The sequence below is a fragment of the Dermochelys coriacea genome, chromosome 2, assembly GCF_009764565.3.
Source record: "Dermochelys coriacea isolate rDerCor1 chromosome 2, rDerCor1.pri.v4, whole genome shotgun sequence".
Classification (NCBI taxonomy): domain Eukaryota; kingdom Metazoa; phylum Chordata; order Testudines; family Dermochelyidae; genus Dermochelys; species Dermochelys coriacea.
The window spans coordinates 248,351,657-248,373,787 of NC_050069.1; the positions used below are offsets into that span (position 1 = coordinate 248,351,657).

General features: G+C 41.4%; 1 protein-coding gene across 2 annotated transcripts in view; it reads left to right on the forward strand.

The window, feature by feature from the left end:
* Nucleotides 1-22,131, forward strand: part of ADARB2 (adenosine deaminase RNA specific B2 (inactive)) — a 458,043-nt gene that overhangs the window by 406,891 nt on the left and 29,021 nt on the right. For both annotated transcript variants that reach the window (XM_038393479.2, XM_038393480.2), the window contains one exon: nt 8,022-8,190. In XM_038393479.2, the coding sequence (XP_038249407.1) occupies nt 8,022-8,190 (169 nt within the window). The remainder of the gene's footprint in view (nt 1-8,021; nt 8,191-22,131) is intronic.

The following is a 22,131-nucleotide window of genomic DNA, read 5'->3' on the forward strand; positions in this document are numbered from 1 at the left end:
CCCCATTCTGGATGTGCTCCATCTGAGAACTGAGTACCAGCAATTACGTTCAAAGCTGCAAAAGGATTAGTTGATCATCAGTAGCAACCATCTAATGAGTCTTTGTGACTAGCAACTAATCTCACAAAAAGTTCGCTCCTTCTGAGGCACAAACCCTAAACGGCAGCTAGAATTTTGCAGCTCCCAGAAGGCCTTTTGACGGATCTTCACACTTTGCCCCGCGGGGGCTGCTGCACTTTCAAAGCGATGGTGCGGCACGTCTAATTTTAGATGAGAAGAGCAATTAGTCATTAAAAATAATAATCTTGAAGCATTCAAGTTGCACTTTCCTTGATTGGTATCTCCAAGCCACATGCACAATATCTTAATTCCTCTGACAAATCTTGTGATTTCTGCTTAGATGTGCTAATACAATTCTCATCCAGAGCCGGGCTGGGTTCTCAGCACAGAAAATAATAATTATAGGTGAAACGAACCCTACCCTGACCACAATAATTTTCATTCCTCTGGGCCCTCAGAAATAATTTACAAGCACAATAGCCAACTGTTTGTGGTTTTGACGGCAATAATTTGTTTTAAGGGACCATTAAGTAGTATTATGTACTTACCAGCTAACAGGCCCCTGAGGGAGAGTATGTGACATGACACACATTTTGTAGGATAGATATTTCCCATAATATTATGTTTGGTCTCATAAGGATAAAGCCCCATGTGAGACAGCAGCTTGTTTAGAAGTTGTTCCAAAGACACAAAAGGCCCCAATAGTTAGTATAAAGTGCTCTTTCTTTAGCAGTTAGCTTCACTCTAACATAACTCCAGCTAGGATGAGCATTTCACATACGTTTCTAGCTTTTACTAATGTAAGGAAAAGAAAAGACATTGGAACAGAACTGAGGTCCCATCCTTCTAATACTTATGTGTGAAGGCATTGTTTGATGTAACTAAATTCAAACCTTTCAACAGACCACAGTCCCTGGTAATACTTTCCCCTTCCTGGCTATTAGTACTAAATATTGCTGACAGACCATACATGTCAAGACAAGACAAAAACCACAGTTCAATAGCAACTAATTTAAAACAGATGAGGAGAAATAATGCAGTAGTTTCCTGTTCTATACTTTTGGATGTTTATTCATGCTGATCCTCTCCCATGAACATTCCCATCAATGTTTTTCTATATATGTGGTAGATTGAATGCCATTTGTCCAGGATTCACCGATAAGCAAACTCCCAGGAACTTAAGTGGAACCAGGATTTCACACCTGAAACCAGGAGCAGTGGAAGCTTCCTAAAAGTGGGGGGTCACCAGTGCCTAAACCGTGGCCCTGCCCCCCATGCCTTGCCACCCTGAGGTCTCCCCCGCCCTCCACCTCTGCACCACCTCTTCCCCTGAGGCCCTGCTCCTACACCACCTTTTCCCCCCAAGACCCTCGCTGCTCCTCTCTGCCCCCTCCTCACCATCGCTCACCCTTACAGTGATGGAGCCATGATCCCCTGCTCTCCCCTTGTTCCTATGCCCCTGCCTGAAACTACTGATAGATTAGAAATTATGGATCAAGTAGAAGGATTCAAGAATGCTCTTTTTAAAATTAGTGCAGAGCGAGAGAAAGATAAAATACCTCAGATAACTCCCTGAATAAAGTCAAGGGATGCCTAATTATCATCCAAAAACAGGATTTCGGCCAGGAAAGACAGAGAGGTGAGAAGAGAGTAAAGGGTTTTATCTTTAGCTGATAAAGTCATGTGCCTCTTTTTCCTCGTAAATATTGGACTGATTTTGGGGATGATCCCCAAGAATCTCATGAGCTGTAATAATGTTGTGATAAAGCTCTCGGCCTACATTTCAAACTTGACTAATGATATTGGGTGCCACAATTTCTGGGTGCCCAACTTGAGACATCAGAAAGGGGCCTGATTTTCAGAAAATGCTGAGCACCCACCATCTACAAATCAGGCCCCTTAATATTCTCCCAAGTGGGCAGCCAAAAATTGGGACACCCAAAATCACTCTTTTGGTTTTGAAACTGTAGGCCTTTTTTCTCCTTATGTGCCTGTCTCTCAAGCAAGGCAAGACCAAGAACACCTGACCATGTCTGACATTCTAGACAGCGAAGAGCCAGAGGTACTCATCCATAGCAATCAGTATGTGTTATGACTCCAACCCCCATACAAGTGCACATAATACTATTGTACATTTATATAATAATACCTATATTCAGCATTACCTTTAACCTGAAGAGCTCAAAGTACTTTTCAAACATGAATTAGTGTTAATTAGAGATGATGTTACTGCATGCGTGAAAAGTCATATTCTGCCATCTTTACATTGAAATACTAAGCCTGGTTGCATAGAAAAATGCTACCCAAAATGAGAAGGAGTGGCAGAATTTGAATGCATTTCTAATTACTATTGAACTACAAAGTCATTCATCTGCTAGTACTCCTTTTTCCATCTCTTTGTTCCTAACAGCCTTTATGAAGCTTTATAAACCACATTGATGAATTGAAAGTCCAGCCTCCAAAAATGCAAGATAGGCTTCCCCCCCACCCACCACCCTTCTGGAGGAAAGAACAGCCTCCACTGAAGCACGGAAATAGAAAATGAACCTCGGAGGCAGCCACATGTGAATTTCAGACAGAGCCTTACTTGTGTGATTCTGTTTAATCACCATCCATTTCCTTTGTATGCATCATCTACACATAAACATGGATATTTTGTTTTGTATACAACTCATTTTTTCACATGCCCCTGGAAAACAACACCAGAGCAAGGAGTACACTCCAAATTAAATGGATGTTAGAACGCTATTTTAAATGTGGGTTGTCTGTGTAAATTTATAGGACTGTAAGTAATACTCCTGCACCTTTTTATTTCCAAAATTCTCAGGAGCTGTTTTTTATGTCTAATTTTACATCTAGTGTACCTCATAAATCCACTCCAAATTATTTTAAAATTTGTACTCTCTAATTCTGGTTTAAATTGACATTTTGTTCTGGTTGAAGTGACATCCTCAGCTTCCTTCTCCCTCTGCAATTAGTTGAGATTAAGCAGTTGGAAAACCAGCATGGCAAAGCTCAGAAATGTTCAGAGTCACTGATGCTTTGATCACACTGAATAGGAGAGCAGCAATAGACTGTAGTTTGTAACTTCAAGGTACATAAATAAATAAATCTCTGAGATATTTTTAAGTGATCTGTGGCAAAGAGTGTTCCAGCAAGTGGCGTCACATTAATGTTTAGCAAGCAGTGTGCACTCCAAAATCAGTCAAAACTTTAATGTAAAATAAAGGGATTCTTTGTTCAATATTTATATTTGCATACATTGCTTAATGATACAGTAAGAACTAAAACTGGGCTCATGTTCCAAAGATCAGATCTGTATCCAATCTTTAACAAAGATCAGGGTGTGGCTTTTAATAAAACATTGTTTTATTAATACATGTTAAAGAGCAGCATATTGGAACATGAGTACAGCGAAGGGCAACAAAAATGATTAGGGGTCTAGAGCACATGACTTATGAGGAGAGGCTGAGGGAGCTGGGATTGTTTAGTCTGCAGAAGAGAAGAATGAGGGGGGATTTGATAGCTGCTTTCAACTACCTGAAAGGGGGTTTCAAAGAGGATGGCTCTAGACTGTTCTCAATGGTAGCAGATGACAGAACGAGGAGTAATGGTCTCAAGTTGCAATGGGGGAGGTTTAGATTGGATATTAGGAAAAACTTTTTCACTAAGAGGGTGGTGAAACACTGGAATGCGTTACCTAGGGAGGTGGTAGAATCTCCTTCCTTAGAGGTTTTTAAGGTCAGGCTTGACAAAGCCCTGGCTAGGATGATTTAACTGGGACTTGGTCCTGCTTTGAGCAGGGGGTTGGACTAGATGACCTTCTGGGGTCCCTTCCAACCCTGATATTCTATGGTTCTATGATTCTATGTGTTTTGTTTATTCTGGTGAGGCAAACAACTTGGGACATGCAGCAGTGCACAAGGGTTTAGTCACACAGCATCCACTGAATTTAATAGCCGTTGAGCAACTAAAATCCCTTATCAATTCTTTGGAAATGTATCCCAGGGTGAGTATGCACAGGCAATGGCTGCCTGAATCCTATCAGCTAATTCTGTCTGCTCTCCCTCTCCCTAGGTAGAATTTGTATTAGAAAGTAACAAAGTTTGAAGATTGGGCCAGTCCATGTAAGCATTTGAAGGGTGAGATGTTTTGTGTGATCTCTTATATTTATTAAACTATGGAGATCTGTGAAAATATGATGCTAAATTACTGGTACTTCCAATCCAGGGCAGAAATGCCATAAAAACAGCCAATCTCATAGTATTTTGACCCTTCCAGCTCCAGTCCTGAAGAGCACTAAAAGGGACAAGCATGCACAAACATCAAGTTTAATGGGGAAAAGAACATTTTCCAAAGGTTTGGAACCCACAGAACAGTTGGTTTTGATTTCAATTCAAAAAAATGACCAGCAATTATTGGAGGGTCTGGTTCTTATTTTCCCTGAACTAGATTGCTCCTCCTTAATTCTCTCTGTCAGCTCATTCTGTGATGCTTTGCCCCTGGCTAGGTAACATTTACTTAGCATAATCAAAATTATATAAATGATGGGATATTCCCCTTGTTGGGCAGTCATTAAAATCTTTAGGCAGCTGCATCCCGCCCCACTCCATCCACCCTTGCTAACCTTGCAGGCTTTGACATACAAGAGTGAGTAAAAAGGGGGGTAGCAATTTGGTGGCTGTTTTCAACTGCTTGACTATCAGAGTGAGAATGGAGAACTATGGCTGCAAGGGAGAGGGGCTGTGGCATGGGAATTGGTGAGGGTAAGAGGAACCAGAGCAAAGTGGGGATGATGGGGAAGGAAAGGCTGGGAAGAAAGAGAACATATTTAAAAAGAGGCAAGGACCAGTAAAGGTGGAACCTATATGCAGGAGTTAATATAGATTTTTATATAAATAGACCATGCCAGACACAACTCTACTCTTCTTGCTGTTCTGGGTGTGCAGTCCCCCATACAGTGTTGTATATAATTCTCTGTGATCATTTGGTCCTACTTCTGGTTGTGTTTGCTGTGGAGCAATGGTGCTGATTGTTTGTCCTGACTGGCCCAAATCCCATCATATCTGCCCCATGATCCAGTTGTTTAATGACAAAAATGCTGATGTTCACCTTTTTTTGGAGGTATGTGAGAAAAGACAGTTCACCTCACAGTCTCAAGAGACATATGGACCAGTTCTCAGACCACTCTCCCTATAACAGGAACACCAACTGGGCCCTATCGGAGGAGGCAACTTGAACAAAGAGAAGTGGTGGGATCAGAAGACAGGGTTGATGAATATTTTTGAGGTGCTCAGTTAATGCTGTGATGAGCACCATAGATACGAATCAGAAAAAAATTCACAATTGCATCCCATGACAATAAAGACAAAATGTTAGCTGTATGGGGGGAGGAGGGGAATCATACTGCTACTGGCATAGCATTTCCTGTGGAAATAGCGTAGATAGACCCTTAAAGAGCTGGGATGTATCAGAGCCTGTCCTTGAATTAATGATATTTTTAAAACACAAGAAAATGAAGAGCAAATGATCACAGGAGGTTCAGCCGATGTAGCTGCTGGCAGGTCACAGCTGACATTGCTGTTCTACATGTGTTTGCTGCACTTGCTAATCCCAGTGTTCTGAAGCAATTTATTTTTCCATTGCTTTTTTGTAAACAATCCATTGGCACCAGCCAAAGTCAATCAATTGCTTCAACTAATGCTAGCAGCACAGGATACACTGTAACAAAGCAAACACATTGAAAAATGACAGGAGGGAACCGGGCGCAGCAAGGGAATGCACACAAAGCCAGTTGCTTTCTGCCAGTGGCATGATCAGCCCAGTGACTTGTCACACCTTGATTTTATTTTGTGTGATGAACAAGGTCCATACAGACCTGAAACCTGCTATATACGTGCATAAAACCAGGATAATCTTACTTAGCAAATTCTACCTTTTCCATTGTCACCTTACATGACATACTCGGTACAAGATTTGTTGCAATTCTATAACGATGGTAACATCAATGATATAAATGGTCATATTCAATCATATAGCATCACACCCCAGTGCAAAACTGATGCAGGAAGGGGTGTCTAGAGTGCATCCTAGAAACTTCCCATTCTTAGTCTTGTATTATTACAGCTTCTAACCCAGTATTAAAGGTATCAGTGTATAACAGAAATGGTTCATCAAAATCATGTCTGACTAAAGAGGCTTGCTCTTTGTAAGGTCCATTATGGAAGTAACAATGTTACAGAATCCCTTTACAAACCCCCGGTAATATTTGGTCATATCTTTAGTGGATTGGACATGCTCTTGCAGGAGTTGCAGCATAATCCCTGCATGTTTCATGTGAACTCACCAGGAGCTAATGCAAATAGCTAATTCATCCATCTAAATCTGGCAAATGTTTGGGACCCATTTAACATCAACTCAATGTAGCTATTAATGTTCTTCACCATGTAAGTATCTGGCATTTAGCTCTGAAAGCAATGTGGGGCATGCCTCAGTTTTCCTGTTCATACAGCAAATCAGGTTTGCAATGGCTTTTCTGCTGTGCAAAGTTTTAAGTTTGTTTACAGGTGCTAGGTGTGAAATATCAGTCTCCTCAGGCTTTCTAACATGAAGTGTGTTCTCATGTAATACAACAGCATAACCGTGAGGGCTTCTAGCACAGAGTGTGTTCTCATGTACCACTCCTAACTTGTTCAAGGATTTTTCCAAAAGACCATGCTCATTGTACATTTGTGTTGCCTCTGGCTCCTCCATCTGACATTTGATGCATTAGGAACCACCCCGTTCCTTTGAGGGAAGTTCCCAGTGTGAAATGGACACCACACAAAAGTTAACACAGTCATAAGATGCACGAACATTTGGGCAGATTTACTTCTGGTTGCTGGGGAGATGTTAGTCCACACCCACCAGTCCCATCCCCTGCCTCCTGGCCTGCCTCATTTTGTTCCATCTATATACAGAGCCCCCGTTATAGACATAGGGGTGGCCAGAGCAGAACTGTGGAGATGACCCTCTTTCACACAGGTAGGAATGTTAGATCTACAGGCCAAGGGGCTCCTCCATGCATTAAAGTTGATTTCCTTCCTCCCGACTTATGGATAAACCAGCCATCTCTGTATGATAATGGTAATGTTGCTAATGAATTTGCATGCGTACAGTGCCTTACATCCAAATTGATCCAAAGTGCTTTACAAATTTGACTCTCTTTTGTACAAACTACACACCTACAGGTTTCATTTTGCACATTACTGAAATGCAGCTAGCACTGGGGTGTAGTGTGACAACTGTTTAACAGAACCTATCAACACCATACAAGAGTGTAGTATACCTTATCCAAGGGAAATTATAGGGGGAAATCTTAGGCACACAGAATATAACTACACAAGCTTTACTTTGTCAAGACACCAGGTTGGAAATTTGTAGGGACATCAATCCTGGACTTTAGTTTTACATCTCCTTCCAGGATGTTTCTTCCATTAGTGTGGTACCTAACATTATGCTTGGGCATTGCTTCAGTACTGACAGAGAGGAAAAGCACCACCCACACTGGGTCCTCAAAGCACCTGAGTTTGTCCAGCCAGTATCAAACTGGTCTGACCATGCTTAGCTTACAAGAGCTGAGACGGGCACTACACAACATACTGGAGGAATAAGAAATCAGACGGTTGCTTAAAAAGCCCCTGTATTTTTTCGAATACGGTGGTGACTGTGAAAATGATCTCAATTCATGCTCTGTTAAAACCACAGATTTATGTGAAAAGCTGACATTGCAAACCACTGAAAATATCCATTATGCTTCTCTCATGGGCTGCAACCTTATCCAATTTCCTCTTTGATTTAAAGGGCCCCATGTGTGGTTCCGTGATGCAAGCTGAGGTGTCACAGACATTTTTATTCATCTCGGGAGACAACTGTACAAACATTTAATTACTGCTTTCTATCATCACTTTTTTCTGACCCAGTGAACAGTACCAAGCACATAGTAAGAAAGTACCGGGGTCATCTACGAACGAAGATTGAGTCTGGAGAAGGAACCATCCCCATCCGATGCCATAATGCAGTTCAAACATGGGACGGTGTGTTGTTGGGAGAGCAGCTAGTCACAATGTCTTGCACAGACAAAATTGCCAGGTAATGTGAGCACCTAATTTATACATTATAAAACTGATTGCTGTGTGGAAATGAGGTTGACATCACAGAGGACTGTGACTACTGGTGGAGAATAAATAGCAGGTGCTAATAAACCCTAAAGAAACAATGACCCGCTTTGCATGTAAATGTAAGGCACATAAATAGGATGGAATGTAAATAGAATGTTTTTTTCCAAATTCTCCGTGGATCATTAGCTGCTCTTTAAAGTGTGACAAAAATATAAAATGTCTCTTGCAGCATTTTCACCAATCATATTTCTCTATGCAAATTAAACAAAATCACCTCTGTGCTTATTGGATGATTTAGCTCTGAAGTGGCAAACCAATCATGATTCATGATTCAGATAAACTTATTTCATTTGCATCCTATTGCATAAAGTGCTCTAAATGATAAGAATGTTTATAGTTTCTAAAATGCAATTTCAAAACCCTGATGTCACCACTGCAATATGAAACCTTCTGATGAAGAATTAATCATGAAATATGATTTCTTTCCTCAGGTGACTGTGATGGGTTTTGTGTTTGTTTGCTAGCTCTACTCAGTAAATAGAATGTATATTTACTAAGGCCCCCACTTAACTTGTTTCAGAGTAACAGCCGTGTTAGTCTGTATTCGCAAAAAGAAAAGGAGTACTTGTGGCACCTTAGAGACTAACAAATTTATTTAAGCATAAGCTTTCATGAACTACAGCTCACTTCATCGGATGCATTTGGTGGAAAATACAGTGGGGAGATTTATATACACACACAGAGAACATGAAACAATGGGTTTTATCATACACACTGTAAGGAGAGTGATCACTTAAGAAGACCCATCACCAGCAGCGGGGGTGGAGAAAGGAGGAAAACCTTTCATGGTGACAAGCAAGGTAGGCCATTTCCAGCAGTTAACAAAAACATCTGAGGAACAGTGGCGGGTGGGGTGGGGTGGGGTGGGGGAGAGAAATAACATTGGGAAATAGTTTTACTTTGTGTAATGACTCATCCATTCCCAGTCTCTATTCAAGTCTAAGTTAATTGTATCCAGTTTGCAAATTAATTCCAATTCAGCAGTCTCTCCTGGGAGTCTGTTTTTGAAGTTTTTTTGTTGAAGGACAGCCACCCTCAGGTCTGTAATCGAGTGACCGGAGAGACTGAAGTGTTCTCCGACTGGTTTTTGAATGTTATAATTCTTAACGTCTGATTTGTGTCCATATATTCTTTTACATAGAGACTGTCCAGTTTGACCAATGTACATGACAGAGGGGCATTGCTGGCACATGATGGCATATATCACATTGGTAGATGCGCAGGTGAATGAGCTTCTGGTAGTGTGGCTGATGTGATTAGGCCCTATGATGGTGTCTCCTGAATAGATATGTGGACAGAGTTGGCAACGGGCTTTGTTGCAAGGATAGGTTCCTGGGTTAGTGGTTCTGTTGTGTGGTGTGTGGTTGCTGGTGAGTATTTGCTTCAGGTTGGGGGGCTGTCTGTAAGCAAGACTTGGCCTGTCTCCCAAGATCTGTGAGAGTGATGGGTCGTCCTTTAGGATAGGTTGTAGATCCTTGATGATGTGTTGGAGAGGTTTTAGTTGGGGGCTGAAGGTGATGGCTAGTGGCGTTCTGTTAATTTCTTTGTTGGGCCTGTCCTGTAGTAAGTGACTTCTGGGTACTCTTCTGGCTCTGTCAATCTGTTTCTTCACTTCAGCAGGTGGGTATTGTAGTTGTAAGAATGCATGAGAGAGATCTTGTAGGTGTTTGTCTCTGTCTGAGGGGTTGGAGCAAATGCGGTTATATCTTAGAGCTTGGCTGTAGACAATGGATCGTGTGGTATGATCTGGATGAAAGCTAGAGGCATGTAGGTAGGAATAGCGGTCAGTAGGTTCCCGATATAGGGTGGTGTTTATGTGACCATGGCGTATTATCACCGTAGTGTCTAGGAAGTGGATCTCTTGTGTGGACTGGTCCAGGTGGAGGTTGATGGTGGGATGGAAATTGTTGAAATCATGGTGGAATTCCTCAAGGGCTTCTTTTCCATGGGTTCAGATGATGAAGATGTCATCAATGTAGCGCAAGTAGAGTAGGGGCATTAGGGGACGAGAGCTGAGGAAGCGTTGTTCTAAGTCAGCCATAAAAATGTTGGCATACTGTGGGGCCATGTGGGTACCCATCGCATTGCCGCTGATTTGAAGGTATACATTGTCCCCAAATGTGAAATAGTTATGGGTGAGGACAAAGTCACAAAGTTCAGCCACCAGGTTAGCCGTGACATTATCGGGGATACTGTTCCTGACGGCTTGTAGTCCATCTTTGTGTGGAATGTTGGTGTAGAGGGCTTCTACATCCATAGTGGCTAGGATGGTGTTTTTAGGAAGATCACCAATGGACTGTAGTTTCCTCAGGAAGTCAGTGGTGTCTCGAAGATAGCTGGGAGTGCTGGTAGCATAGGGCCTGAGGAGGGAGTCTACATAGCCAGACAATCCTGCTGTCAGGGTGCCAATGCCTGAGATGATGGGGCGTCCAGGATTTCCAGGTTTATGGATCTTGGGTAGCAGATAGAATACCCCAGGTCGGAGTTCTAGGGGGGTGTGTCTGTGCGGATTTGTTCTTGTGTTTTTTCAGGGAGTTTCTTGAGCAAATGCTGTAGTTTCTTTTGGTAACTCTTAGTGGGATCAGAGGGTAATGGCTTGTAGAAAGTGGTGTTGGAGAGCTGCCTAGTAACCTCTTGTTCATATTCCGACCTATTCATGATGACGACAGCACCTCCTTTGTCAGCCTTTTTGATTATGATGTCAGAGTTGTTTCTGACGCTGTGGATGTCATTGTGTTCTGCACGGCTGAGGTTATGGAGCAAGTGATGCTGCTTTTCCACAATTTCAGCCCGTGCACGTCGGCGGAAGCACTCTATGTAGAAGTCCAGTCTGCTGTTTCGACCTTCAGGAGGAGTCCACCCAGAATCCTTCTTTTTGTAGTGTTGGTAGGAAGGTCTCTGTGAGTTAATAGGTTGGTCAGAGGTGTGTTGGAAATACTCCTTGAGTCATAGGGTCTAATCACATCAGCCACACTATCAGAGGCTTGTTCACTTGCGCATCTACCAATGTGATATATGCCATCATGTGCCATCATGTGCCAGCAATGCCCCTCTGCCATGTACATTGGTCAAACTGTCTCTACGTAAAAGTCTCTACGTAAAAGAATAAATGGACACAAATCAGACGTCAAGAATTATAACATTCAAAATCCAGTTGGAGAACACTTCAATCTCTCTGGTCACTCGATTACAGACCTGAGCATGGCTATCCTTCAACAAAAAAACTTCAAAAACAGATTCCAAGGAGAGACTGCTGAATTGGAATTAATTTGCAAGCTGGATACAATTAACTTAGACTTGAATAGAGACTGGGAATGGATGAGTCATTACACAAAGTAAAACTATTTCCCCATGTTATTTCTCCCCCCCCAGCCCCCCACCCCCCACTGTTCCTCAGATGTTCTTGTTAACTGCTGGAAATGGCCTACCTTGCTTGTCACCATGAAAGGTTTTCCTCCTTTCCCCCCCCCCTGCTGCTGGTGATGGCTCTTCTTAAGTGATCACTCTCCTTACAGTGTGTATGATAAAACCCATTGTTTCATGTTCTCTGTGTGTGTATATCAATCTCCCCACTGTATTTTCCACCAAATGCATCCAATGAAGTGAGCTGTAGCTCACGAAAGCTTATGCTCAAATAAATTTTCTAGTCTCTAAGTGCCACAAGTACTCCTTTTCTTTTCACTTAACTTGTGATATTGCGGATATTGCAGATTCCACAATATTAGACTTCCGATGCAGTTTTGACAGGAGCCCTGCCATGTGTGGGGCTGATGGTGGAAGCCCCAGGCAGTCAACAGCATAAGCCCCCGCTCTCAACGCTGGGTGGTCAACAGTGTAAAATCACAGAAAAGAAATAATGGACGTAATTACTACAAACAATAATGTCCATTATTACTTTTCTGAAATTTTCCATGGCTTGTCACAACTCAGCTGCAATTTTTTGACAATCATCCCAAAATTCAATAGGGCCTTATATAGACATATATTAATACAGAGCAGTTGCCATTAAAAAGTCAACATTTGACAACAATTATTCCACAGGAGCATGCAAAATACCACAGCTGTTTCCCATTCTAAGGTTAGGGTACTAACTATTAGCAAATGTTGATTATTTTAAATGGCAACCACTCTGTGTGCGTATATATTTAATACACATATGTAATTATATATAATTATATGTGTGTGTTATGTATATTAAATGTACATGCATCTCTACTTGTAAAATACATTCCATCACAGCTATAAGAAATGTAAATATGATGGGTCAAATTCTCTGCTGCCATTTTATGTATATGACTTCAATGGAGTTACATCAGAAGAGAATTTGGTCATAAATATCAAGGGCCAAAGTGAGCACAATGCTAGAAAAATACTACTGCTTAATGCACTTGCCCAAATTCTGCTCTGAGCTTTTCCTATGCAACCCATCTGAAGTCAATAGGGTTGTACAGGCAAAACTTAGAACAGAATTTGGCCAAGAATGCGTGTGATTCATCCAATCATAAAATAGGAGTGCTAACAGAACAAATTACAATGCATCAAAATACTCGCTCTGCAATAGGTAGATTAGTCACAAAATTACTTCTGTTTGCATGACAAAGAAAAGGCATCCTCTTCTGTAATATTTTCATGTATTCATATAGAGATAAGAGAAAACTTAAAACAGAGTTTCAGCAGAACTCTCCCCCTCTACTTTCAGATACAACTGGTCTTTCTAAATCCAGACCCACACAGACTACAAAAACTAAACAAGTTAAAGTTTCTGAATTGAAATTTTGCATTCTCTGTGGTTTTGAATGTCAATAGACAGTAAATTAAATATCAACTCTGCAAGCAGTATTATATTTGTTATTGATGGGAATGTCAATTTTAATATAGACTCTTGGAAGCTGAGTTTTCTCCAGATACTTGTTCTTTTATCCAGTATTATATCTGCTTAGAGCTTTCACTGAATCCTTGTATACCTCCATGAAACTGATTGTAACCCTGTAACTAAATGGCATTAAACCTGTAAAGGAATATTACAGATTGCCATGTAATATTCTTACATTATCAAAAGAAAACTTAGAGCCTCCCCCTTTGCTATGCTTTAATTGTTGCTGTTATTATTATTTATTTGTACAGCACCATAAATGTGCATGGCACTTAGACAAAATACAGTATTCTCTGCTCTGACAAGCTAAATGATGCTATAACTTGATGAATGACAATTACAAACACTGTAGATAGGGGTAAGGGAAAACAAAGGTAACATCAATAATATTATGTACTTGTTGTTATCTGTACAGCAAGTGTTTTGGAAGTGTGAGACTTACATGTGATATCATATCATGAGCTAATTCAGTTCAAACTAAATGGAAGGATTAACAAAAATAAATCTGCAACTAGGGTTTTTGATTTCAAAAGGGCTGACTTTCAAAAATTAAGGAAATTAGTTAGGGAAGCGGATTGGACTGAAGAACTTATGGATCTAAAGGTAGAGGAGGCCTGGGATTACTTTAAATCAAAGCTGCAGAAGCTATCGGAAGCCTGTATCCCAAGAAAGTGGAAACAATTCATAGGAAGGAGTTGTAGACCAAGCTGGATGAGCAAGCATCTCAGAGACGTGATTAAGAAGAAGCAGAAAGCATACAGGGAGTGGAAGACGGGAGGGATCAGCAAGGAAAGCTACCTAATTGAGGTCAGAACATGTAGGGATAAAGTGAGACGGGCTAAAAGTCGAGTAGAGTTGGACCTTGCAAAGGGAATTAAAACCAATAGTAAAAGGTTCTATAGCCATATAAATAAGAAGAAAACTAAGAAAGAAGAAGTGGGGCCGCTTAACACTGAGGATGGAGTGGAGGTTAAAGATAATCTAGGCATGGCCCAATATCTAAACAAATACTTTGCCTCAGTCTTTAATAAGGCTAAAGAGGAGCTTGGGGATAATGGTAGCATGACAAATGGGAAGGAGGATATAGAGGTAGATATTACCATATCAGAGGTAGAAGCAAAACTGAAACAGCTTAATGGGACTAAATCAGGGGGCCCAGATAATCTTCATCCAAGAGTATTAAAGGAATTGGCACCTGAAATTGCAAGCCCATTAGCAAGAATTTTTAATGAATCTGTAAACTCAGGAGTAGTACCGAATGACTGGAGAATTGCTAATATAGTTCCTATTTTTAAGAAAGGAAAAAAAAGTGATCCGGGTAACTACAGGCCAGTTAGTTTGACATCTGTAGTATGCAAGGTCCTGGAAAAAATTTTGAAGGAGAAATTAGTTAAGGACATTGAAGTCAATGGTAAATGGGACAAAATACAACATGGTTTTACAAAAGGTAGATCGTGCCAAACCAACCTAATCTCCTTTTTTGAAAAAATAACAGATTTTTTAGATAAAGGAAATGCAGTGGATCTAATTTACCTAGATTTCAGTAAGGCATTTGATACCGTGCCACATGGGGAATTATTAGTTAAATTGGAGAAGATGGGGATCAATATGAACATCAAAAGGTGGATAAGGAATTGGTTAAAGGGGAGACTGCAACGGGTCCTACTGAAAGGCCAACTGTCAGGTTGGAGGGAGGTTACCAGTGGAGTTCCTCAGGGATCGGTTTTGGGACCAATCTTATTTAATCTTTTTATTACTGACCTTGGCACAAAAAGTGGGAGTGCGCTAATAAAGTTTGCAGATGATACAAAGCTGGGAGATATTGCCAATTCGGAGAAGGATCGGGATATTATACAGGAGGATCTGGATGACCTTGTAAACTGGAGTAATAGTAATAGGATGAAATTTAATACTGAGAAGTGTAAGGTTATGCATTTAGGGATTAATAACAAGAATTTTAGTTATAAGTTGGGGACGCATCAATCAAAGAGGAGAAGGACCTTGGAGTATTGGTTGATCATAGGATGACTATGAGCTGCCAATGTGATATGGCTGTGAAAAAAGCTAATGCGGTTTTGGGATGCATCAGAAGAGGCATTTCCAGTAGGGATAAGGAGGTTTTAGTACCGTTATACAAGGCACTGGTGAGACCTCACCTAGAATACTGTGTGCAGTTCTGGTCTCCCATGTTTAAAAAGGATGAATTCAAACTGGAGCAGGTACAGAGAAGGGCTACTAGGATGATCCAAGGAATGGAAAACTTGTCTTATGAAAGGAGACTTAAGGAGCTTGGCTTGTTTAGCCTAACTAAAAGAAGGTTGAGGGGAGGTATGATTGCTCTCTATAAATATATCAGAGGGATAAATATAGGAGAGGGAGAGGAATTATTTAAGCTCAGCACCAATGTGGACACAAGAACAAATGGGTATAAACTGGCCACCAGGAAGTTTAGACTTGAAATCAGGCGAAGGTTTTTAACCATCAGAGGAGTGAAGTTTTGGAATAACCTTCCAAGGGAAGCAGTGGGAGCAAAAGATCTATCTGGTTTTAAGATTCTACTCGATAAGTTTATGGAGGAGATGGTATGATGGGATAATGGGATTTTGGTAAGTAATTGATCTTTAAATATTCAGGGTAAATAGGCCAAATCCCCTGAGATGGGATATTAGATGGATGGGATCTGAGTTACTATAGAAAATTCTTTCCTGGGTATCTGGCTGGTGAATCTTGCCCATATGCTCAGGGTTTAGCTGATTGCCATATTTGGGGTCGGGAAGGAATTTTCCTCCACGGCAGATTGGAGAGGCCCTGGAGGTTTTTCGCCTTCCTCTGTAGCATGGGGCATGGTTGACTTGAGGGAGGCTTCTCTGCTCCTTGAAGTCTTTGAACCATGATTTAAGGACTTCAATAGCTCAGACATGGGTGAGGTTTTTCATAGGAGTGGGTGGGTGAGATTCTGTAGCCTGCGCTGTGCAGGAGGTCGGACTAGATGATCAGAATGGTCCCTTCTGACCTTAGTATCTATGAATCTATGAATCTATGAACCATATCTCTGAAGGGCAGGCTTCATGGAACATGTGTGTTTTAAGGAAGCACTTGACAAAGGAAAGGGTGGAGGCATGGCAGATGGAGTGAGGAAGGGAATTCCAGTGCATACGGAGTTGCTTGGAAGAAAGTCCTGGAGCAAGAGTGGGAGAAGGAAACATCGGGAGGAGTCAGTCATGAGGCTTGGGTGAAGCAAAGGGAACAAGGGAGGAGTGAAATGAGAGTACGGCACAGAGGTAGGTTAGTGCTCTGCTGTGAAGGATCTTGAAGATGAGAACATGAAAACTGAATTTGATGTGGAAGGTAAGGAGAAGCCAGCAAAAGGAAAGAGTGGTGACAAAGGATATGAAGAGAAGCTGGGTCTGATTTTTCCAGAATTTGGATGGCTCATAAAGTCAGGGATGTGTGGGAAAAGGAGGGGGTAAAGTAAGAAGGAAGGAGGATTGAGAGGAGCAATGTGGTGGTAATAGAGAGAGAACAAGAGAGCAACTAAAAATCAGAGCCTCTAAAGGAGGATGTGATCAACCATAGCAAAGAAAGAGGACAGGCCAAGAAGGATGGGGATGGAAAAGAGGCTTTGAAACTTTACACTGATGGCTTTGGAGAGGGTAACGTCAGTGGGGTAGAGAGGTTGGGAGCCAGATAAGAGGGGTTCAAAGGGAGACATGGTGGAGGGAATATTGAGGTTAATGAAGTAGAGAGCACAGAGATAAATGGAAGGAGGGGAAAGAGATGCTAGTAAGAAAGGCAAGAGGAGTCAAAATAATGTTCTGGGACATTACAGTGGCACATTTGAAGGAAGAGGGGATGGTGGTAAAGGGAAGAACAAACCACCAAGTACCAAGAAAAGTCTCATCAGCTCAGAAAAGCTCTTTTTCATTTTAGACAGTGTACTGTTGCCTCATCAGTACCCCAGCAAAATGGATTTTTCTTCAACAACCCCATACTGAACAAGTTACAATTGAGTATTGGGACAGTTTTATCTAGAGTTGGGCAGAGAGCAGAGAGGGGTGGGCAGGGGATGTGAACCCTTCGTGAACTAAATACCAACTTTCAGTTCACAGTGTACACAAACCCATGATCAGTTTTGTTCACCCTGTGCAGGACCTGAGATGGGGCAGGGCAAATATAGCTTTACCCTACCTTTGCATTCCTCCAGTCCGCAGGGCTGCTTACTACATTCTTCACATTAGGATACAAGAACCACAGTTGGGAAAGGAATCCAGTGGATGAGAAGAACATTGGTTTAATGCCCTCTTTATACTCCCCCTCCTGGAGGGAAACTCAGTAGAAGGTTATTATTCAATACTTTTGAACTCCAAATATTCACCATAAAATGTAAACAGCTCAATCCTCCAATGACTGCAGGAGCTGTGGTGACACAGAAACCTATTCGCACATTATCTGGACTTGCCCTACACTAAAAAAAACTTCCAAAATGAACCCATTTGTATAAATAAGATTTTTGACAAAAATCTTCTTTATACTCCTTTGATTATGTTGTTTGGAAAAGGCCCTCAGGAGCATTAGGCTATTAGAGAATGTTCCCCTTTGAGAACCTTACTAGTAGCTGCTAAAATATGTGTCATTTTGCACTGGCTGCAAAGGAACTTACTACCAGAATATCAAAGATCCCAGCAATGGAAAGCATTACTGAGCAACAAATTATGTTCTTTCCTGCTCACAGGATATCCAGAAGTAGAAGATGGTTTAATCAGATTTATTTATTTATCAAAAACATTTAGCAAATTTTTTTACCATTTAAAAATATTCTATTGTTCAAGCACAAAATTTTCTGCCTGGGCTCAATACCTAATATTAGCTATTTGGGCTTTGTTGCTTAGTTGTGATTGGTGAATAAGTTGTATGGTATTATGTTAATGCCTTGATTGGGTAAATGCACAAACACAAACAAAAGTACTCCTTTTCTTTTTGCGAATACAGAGTAACACAGCTGCTACTCTGAAACACTTCTGGTGTGAATCCTGATGTGTTATTTGGTTCATGTAGGAAATTATTGAATGAAATTCTCTGACCCGTGTGATGCAGGAGGTCAGGCTAGATTATCATCATAATTCATATATTCCAAGGCCAGAAGAGACTCTTGTGATAAGCTAGTCTAACCTCCTCTATAACACAGGCCCTAGAACTTCCCCAAAATAATTCCTAGAGCAGGGGTCGGCAACCTTTGGCACACAGCCCATTGCTGGCGCGCCGCAAAATATTTTTTTTCATTTACCGTCCACAGCCATGACCCCGCGCAGCTCCTACTGACCACGGTTCACCGTTCCTGGCCAATGGGAGCTGTGGGAAGCAGTGGGCCGCAGGGACATGTTGGCTGGGAATGTGCTTCTGGGAACAGCAAACTGTGGCCAGTGGGAGCTGTGGGGGGACATGCCTGTTGTCGGTCAACATAAGCAAAATGTCTCGCAGCCCGCCAGCGGATTACCCTGATGGGCTGCTTGCCGAAGTTTGCCGACCCCTGTTCTAGAGCATATCATTTAGAAAAACATACGATATTGATTTAAAAATTGTCAGTGGTAAGGAATCCTCCACAACCATTGGAAAGTTGTTCCAATGCTTAATTACCCTCACTGTTAAAAAATGTATACCTTCTTTCCAGTCTGAATTTGTCTAGCTTCGACTTCGAGCCATGTTATAACTTCCTCTGCTAGACTGAAAAGCCTACTATTAAATATTTGTCCCTCAAATAAGTACTTCAAGTCACCCAAGTAGCACAACCTATTTAGCGTATCACTATAAGGCATGTTTTCTAATCCTTTAATCATTCTCATGGCTCTTCTCTGAACCCTCTCCAATTTATCAGCATCTTTCTTGAATTGTGGGCACCAGAACTGGTCATAGTATTCCAGCAGCAGTCACACCAGTGCCAATGCAGAGGTAAAATGACCTCTCTACTCCTACACAAGATTCCTCAGTTTATTCATACAACGATTGCATTAGCCCTTTTGGCTACAGTGTCACACAGGAACTGTTGGATTATTCATGTTCAGCTGATAATCCACCACAACCCCCAAATCTTTTTCAGAGTCACTGCTTCTCAGGGTAGACACTCCCACCCCACCCCCCATCACGTAAGCATAGCCTACATTATTTTTCTTAAATGTATACATTTACATTTAGCCATATTAAAATGCAAATTGTTTGCTTGAGCCCAATTTACCAAGTGATCCAAGCAACCTGTCTTCCTCATAATACCACTCTCCCAATGTTTCTGTCATCTGCAAACTTTCTGAGGATGATTTTATGTTTTCTTCCAGGACATTAATAAAAGTAGCATAGAGCCAAGAACCGATCTCTGCAGGACCCCACTAGAAACACACTCATTCAATGAAGATTCCCCATTTACAGTTACATTTTGTGACCCATAAGTTAGCTAGCTTTTAATCCATTTTAATGCCATGTTAAATTTGGATCATTCTATTTTTTTTTATCAGAATGTCATTTGGTACCAAGTCAAATACCTCAGTAAAGTCTAAGTTTATTACATTGACACTATTGTGTTTATCAACCAAACTTGTAAACTCCTAAAAAAGATATCAAGTCATTTTGACAGGGTCTATATTCCATAAACCCATCTTGCTTGGCATTCTTTATATTACCTTCCTTTAATTCTTTATTAATCAAGTCCCATATCAGCCACTCCTTAATCTTGCCCATAACTGAGGTGAGACTGACAGGCCTATATTTACCTGGGTCATCCCATTTACCCTTTAAAGTATTTGCTCAACATGAGTTTTCTTCCAGTCTTGTGGAACTTTCCTGGAGTTCCAACACTTATTGAAAATCAACATTAACTGTCCAGCAAGCGCCTCAGCCAGTTTTTTTAAAACATTTGGATGCAAGTTATCCAAACCTTTTATTTTAAAATGTCTGACTTTAATAGCTGCAATTTAATGGTCCCTTCTGGATTTAAAATCTATGAATTTATATGTGTAAATTTAAAATTTGGTTTCTGTGACTCCTCACGTAACCCACACTAATATAACAGGTTTCAGAGTAGCAGGCGTGTTAGTCTGTATTCGCAAAAAAGAAAAGGAGTACTTGTGGCACCTTAGAGACTAACAAATTAATTTGTGCATAAGCTTTCGTGAGCTACAGCTGGATGAAGTGAGCTGTAGCTCACGAAAGCTTATGCTCAAATTAATTTGTTAGTCTCTAAGGTGCCACAAGTACTCCTTTTCTTTTTCACACTAATATAGTGTTGGCCTTGGTCGTCCTCAGGTGGCCAGTCCACCTAAAAGTTTTATGAGCCTCATAATGCATGCTGAAGTAGTAGCGGTTCAAGATTTTTGAAGCTGCAGGCTGTAGAATCAAACACCCTGTTGGCCCAAGTTCCCTTGCTTACCCTCATACATAAGACTCTGAAATTCATTCTCCACAAGCACTGATGTCACTAAGACACACACACACATTTGTGAAAATATGAGTATGAAAGGGGCATATGCACTGCAGAAGCAAATTCATTTAAAAATTCAGCCAATTGTTTAAGGAAAATGTTTTTGCAGTCTTCACCCAATTCTACTTGGTGCTAATCTCAGCCTCCAAAACAAGACCTTTGGCTCAGTATAGAGATGTTAGGTTTCAGAGTAGCAGCCCTGTTAGTCTGTATTCGCAAAAAGAAAAGGAGTACTTGTGGCACCTTAGAGACTAACAAATTTATTAGAGCATAAGCTTTCGTGAGCTACAGCTCACTTCATCGGGAGATGTTGGAACAGCACTGCAGCCCTGAGGGAACTGTAATTTCTCAGGCTCGTCATCAAAACAGAAAACTCCAAACTTGCTTAATATTATGGGCCAGCTTAAGCCTCTCCTTACCTTGCTGCTCCCATGCAGAGGCCAAGTACAGAGGAAATCTAATGCAAGGTGACTATGGGGTTAATGCTGCTGCAGATGTTAGGGGGCCGGGGAGGAAGTTTGGTGTGGTAACACCCTTCTTCCATTCTGGCCCTGCTGTGCAGAGGAGAGCAGATGATGACCTGAGTTTCTTGGGAGCTTCAGGGAGAATTGTGCCTGCTTCAGGCACAGCCCTTGCCAGAGCAGCCTTAAGAGTGCACTTTGGCACTATCCCCACTGCAGGGCTGTAGCTGAATGCCACAGTCCTGCCCTTTCTGCATAACAGCAATTTAGAGAGATCAGTTCAATTTTTTTGTCTGGCTTGGGATACATTGTCAGACATTTTTTGCACATATTTTTCGGCCTCTTCAGGTGTCTAAATACTTTTAAAAATCTGGCCCCCAGTGGGATTTTCAAAAGCACCTAGGCACTTAACTCCCATTCATCTCAATGGGCATTTGATACGTAGGTGCCTTTGAAAATCTCATCAAGCACCACATGCCTTTAAAAATCTGGCCCTAAATGCTTAATGCTAAGCTCTTGTGACCATCTGGCCCCAACTATGGGTGCTGAGATCTTCTGAAAATCTGACTATACACATACAAGACCAAATTCTGCAACATATTGTGTTGCACTCCGAACAGCTCTATCATCATATTTCAGAGCAGGCAGCACTAATTGTGCATCCCTCTTCTAGCTGCCCAAAGTCCATCCCCCAGTTCCCAGTGCAGATTAGATTGTCTCTATTCCTGGCAGAGATAACCTGGTTGAGGGCATGTTGAGCAATGGGCAGGCCAGGACATAATCATGTTTAAATGCATGCCCCCTGGCTCCTAGGCCCCATTCAGAACCATCCTTTTGAGACTCCTCTGGAAGAGCACTTGTGGAAGGTCTGCGAAGTATACTCACCACACACTTTGTGGGGACATTCCCCATTGAGCCACAGTGTTTCTGGCATTTGCTTAGGAGTAAACACCAGTCAGAATTCGGCCCAAGTTGCTCTCACTCTTGACTTTAGATCATAAACCATTTTTTAAATTGTTTTTTTTTAAAAAAAGCTTCCTCAAAAGGTCAGCT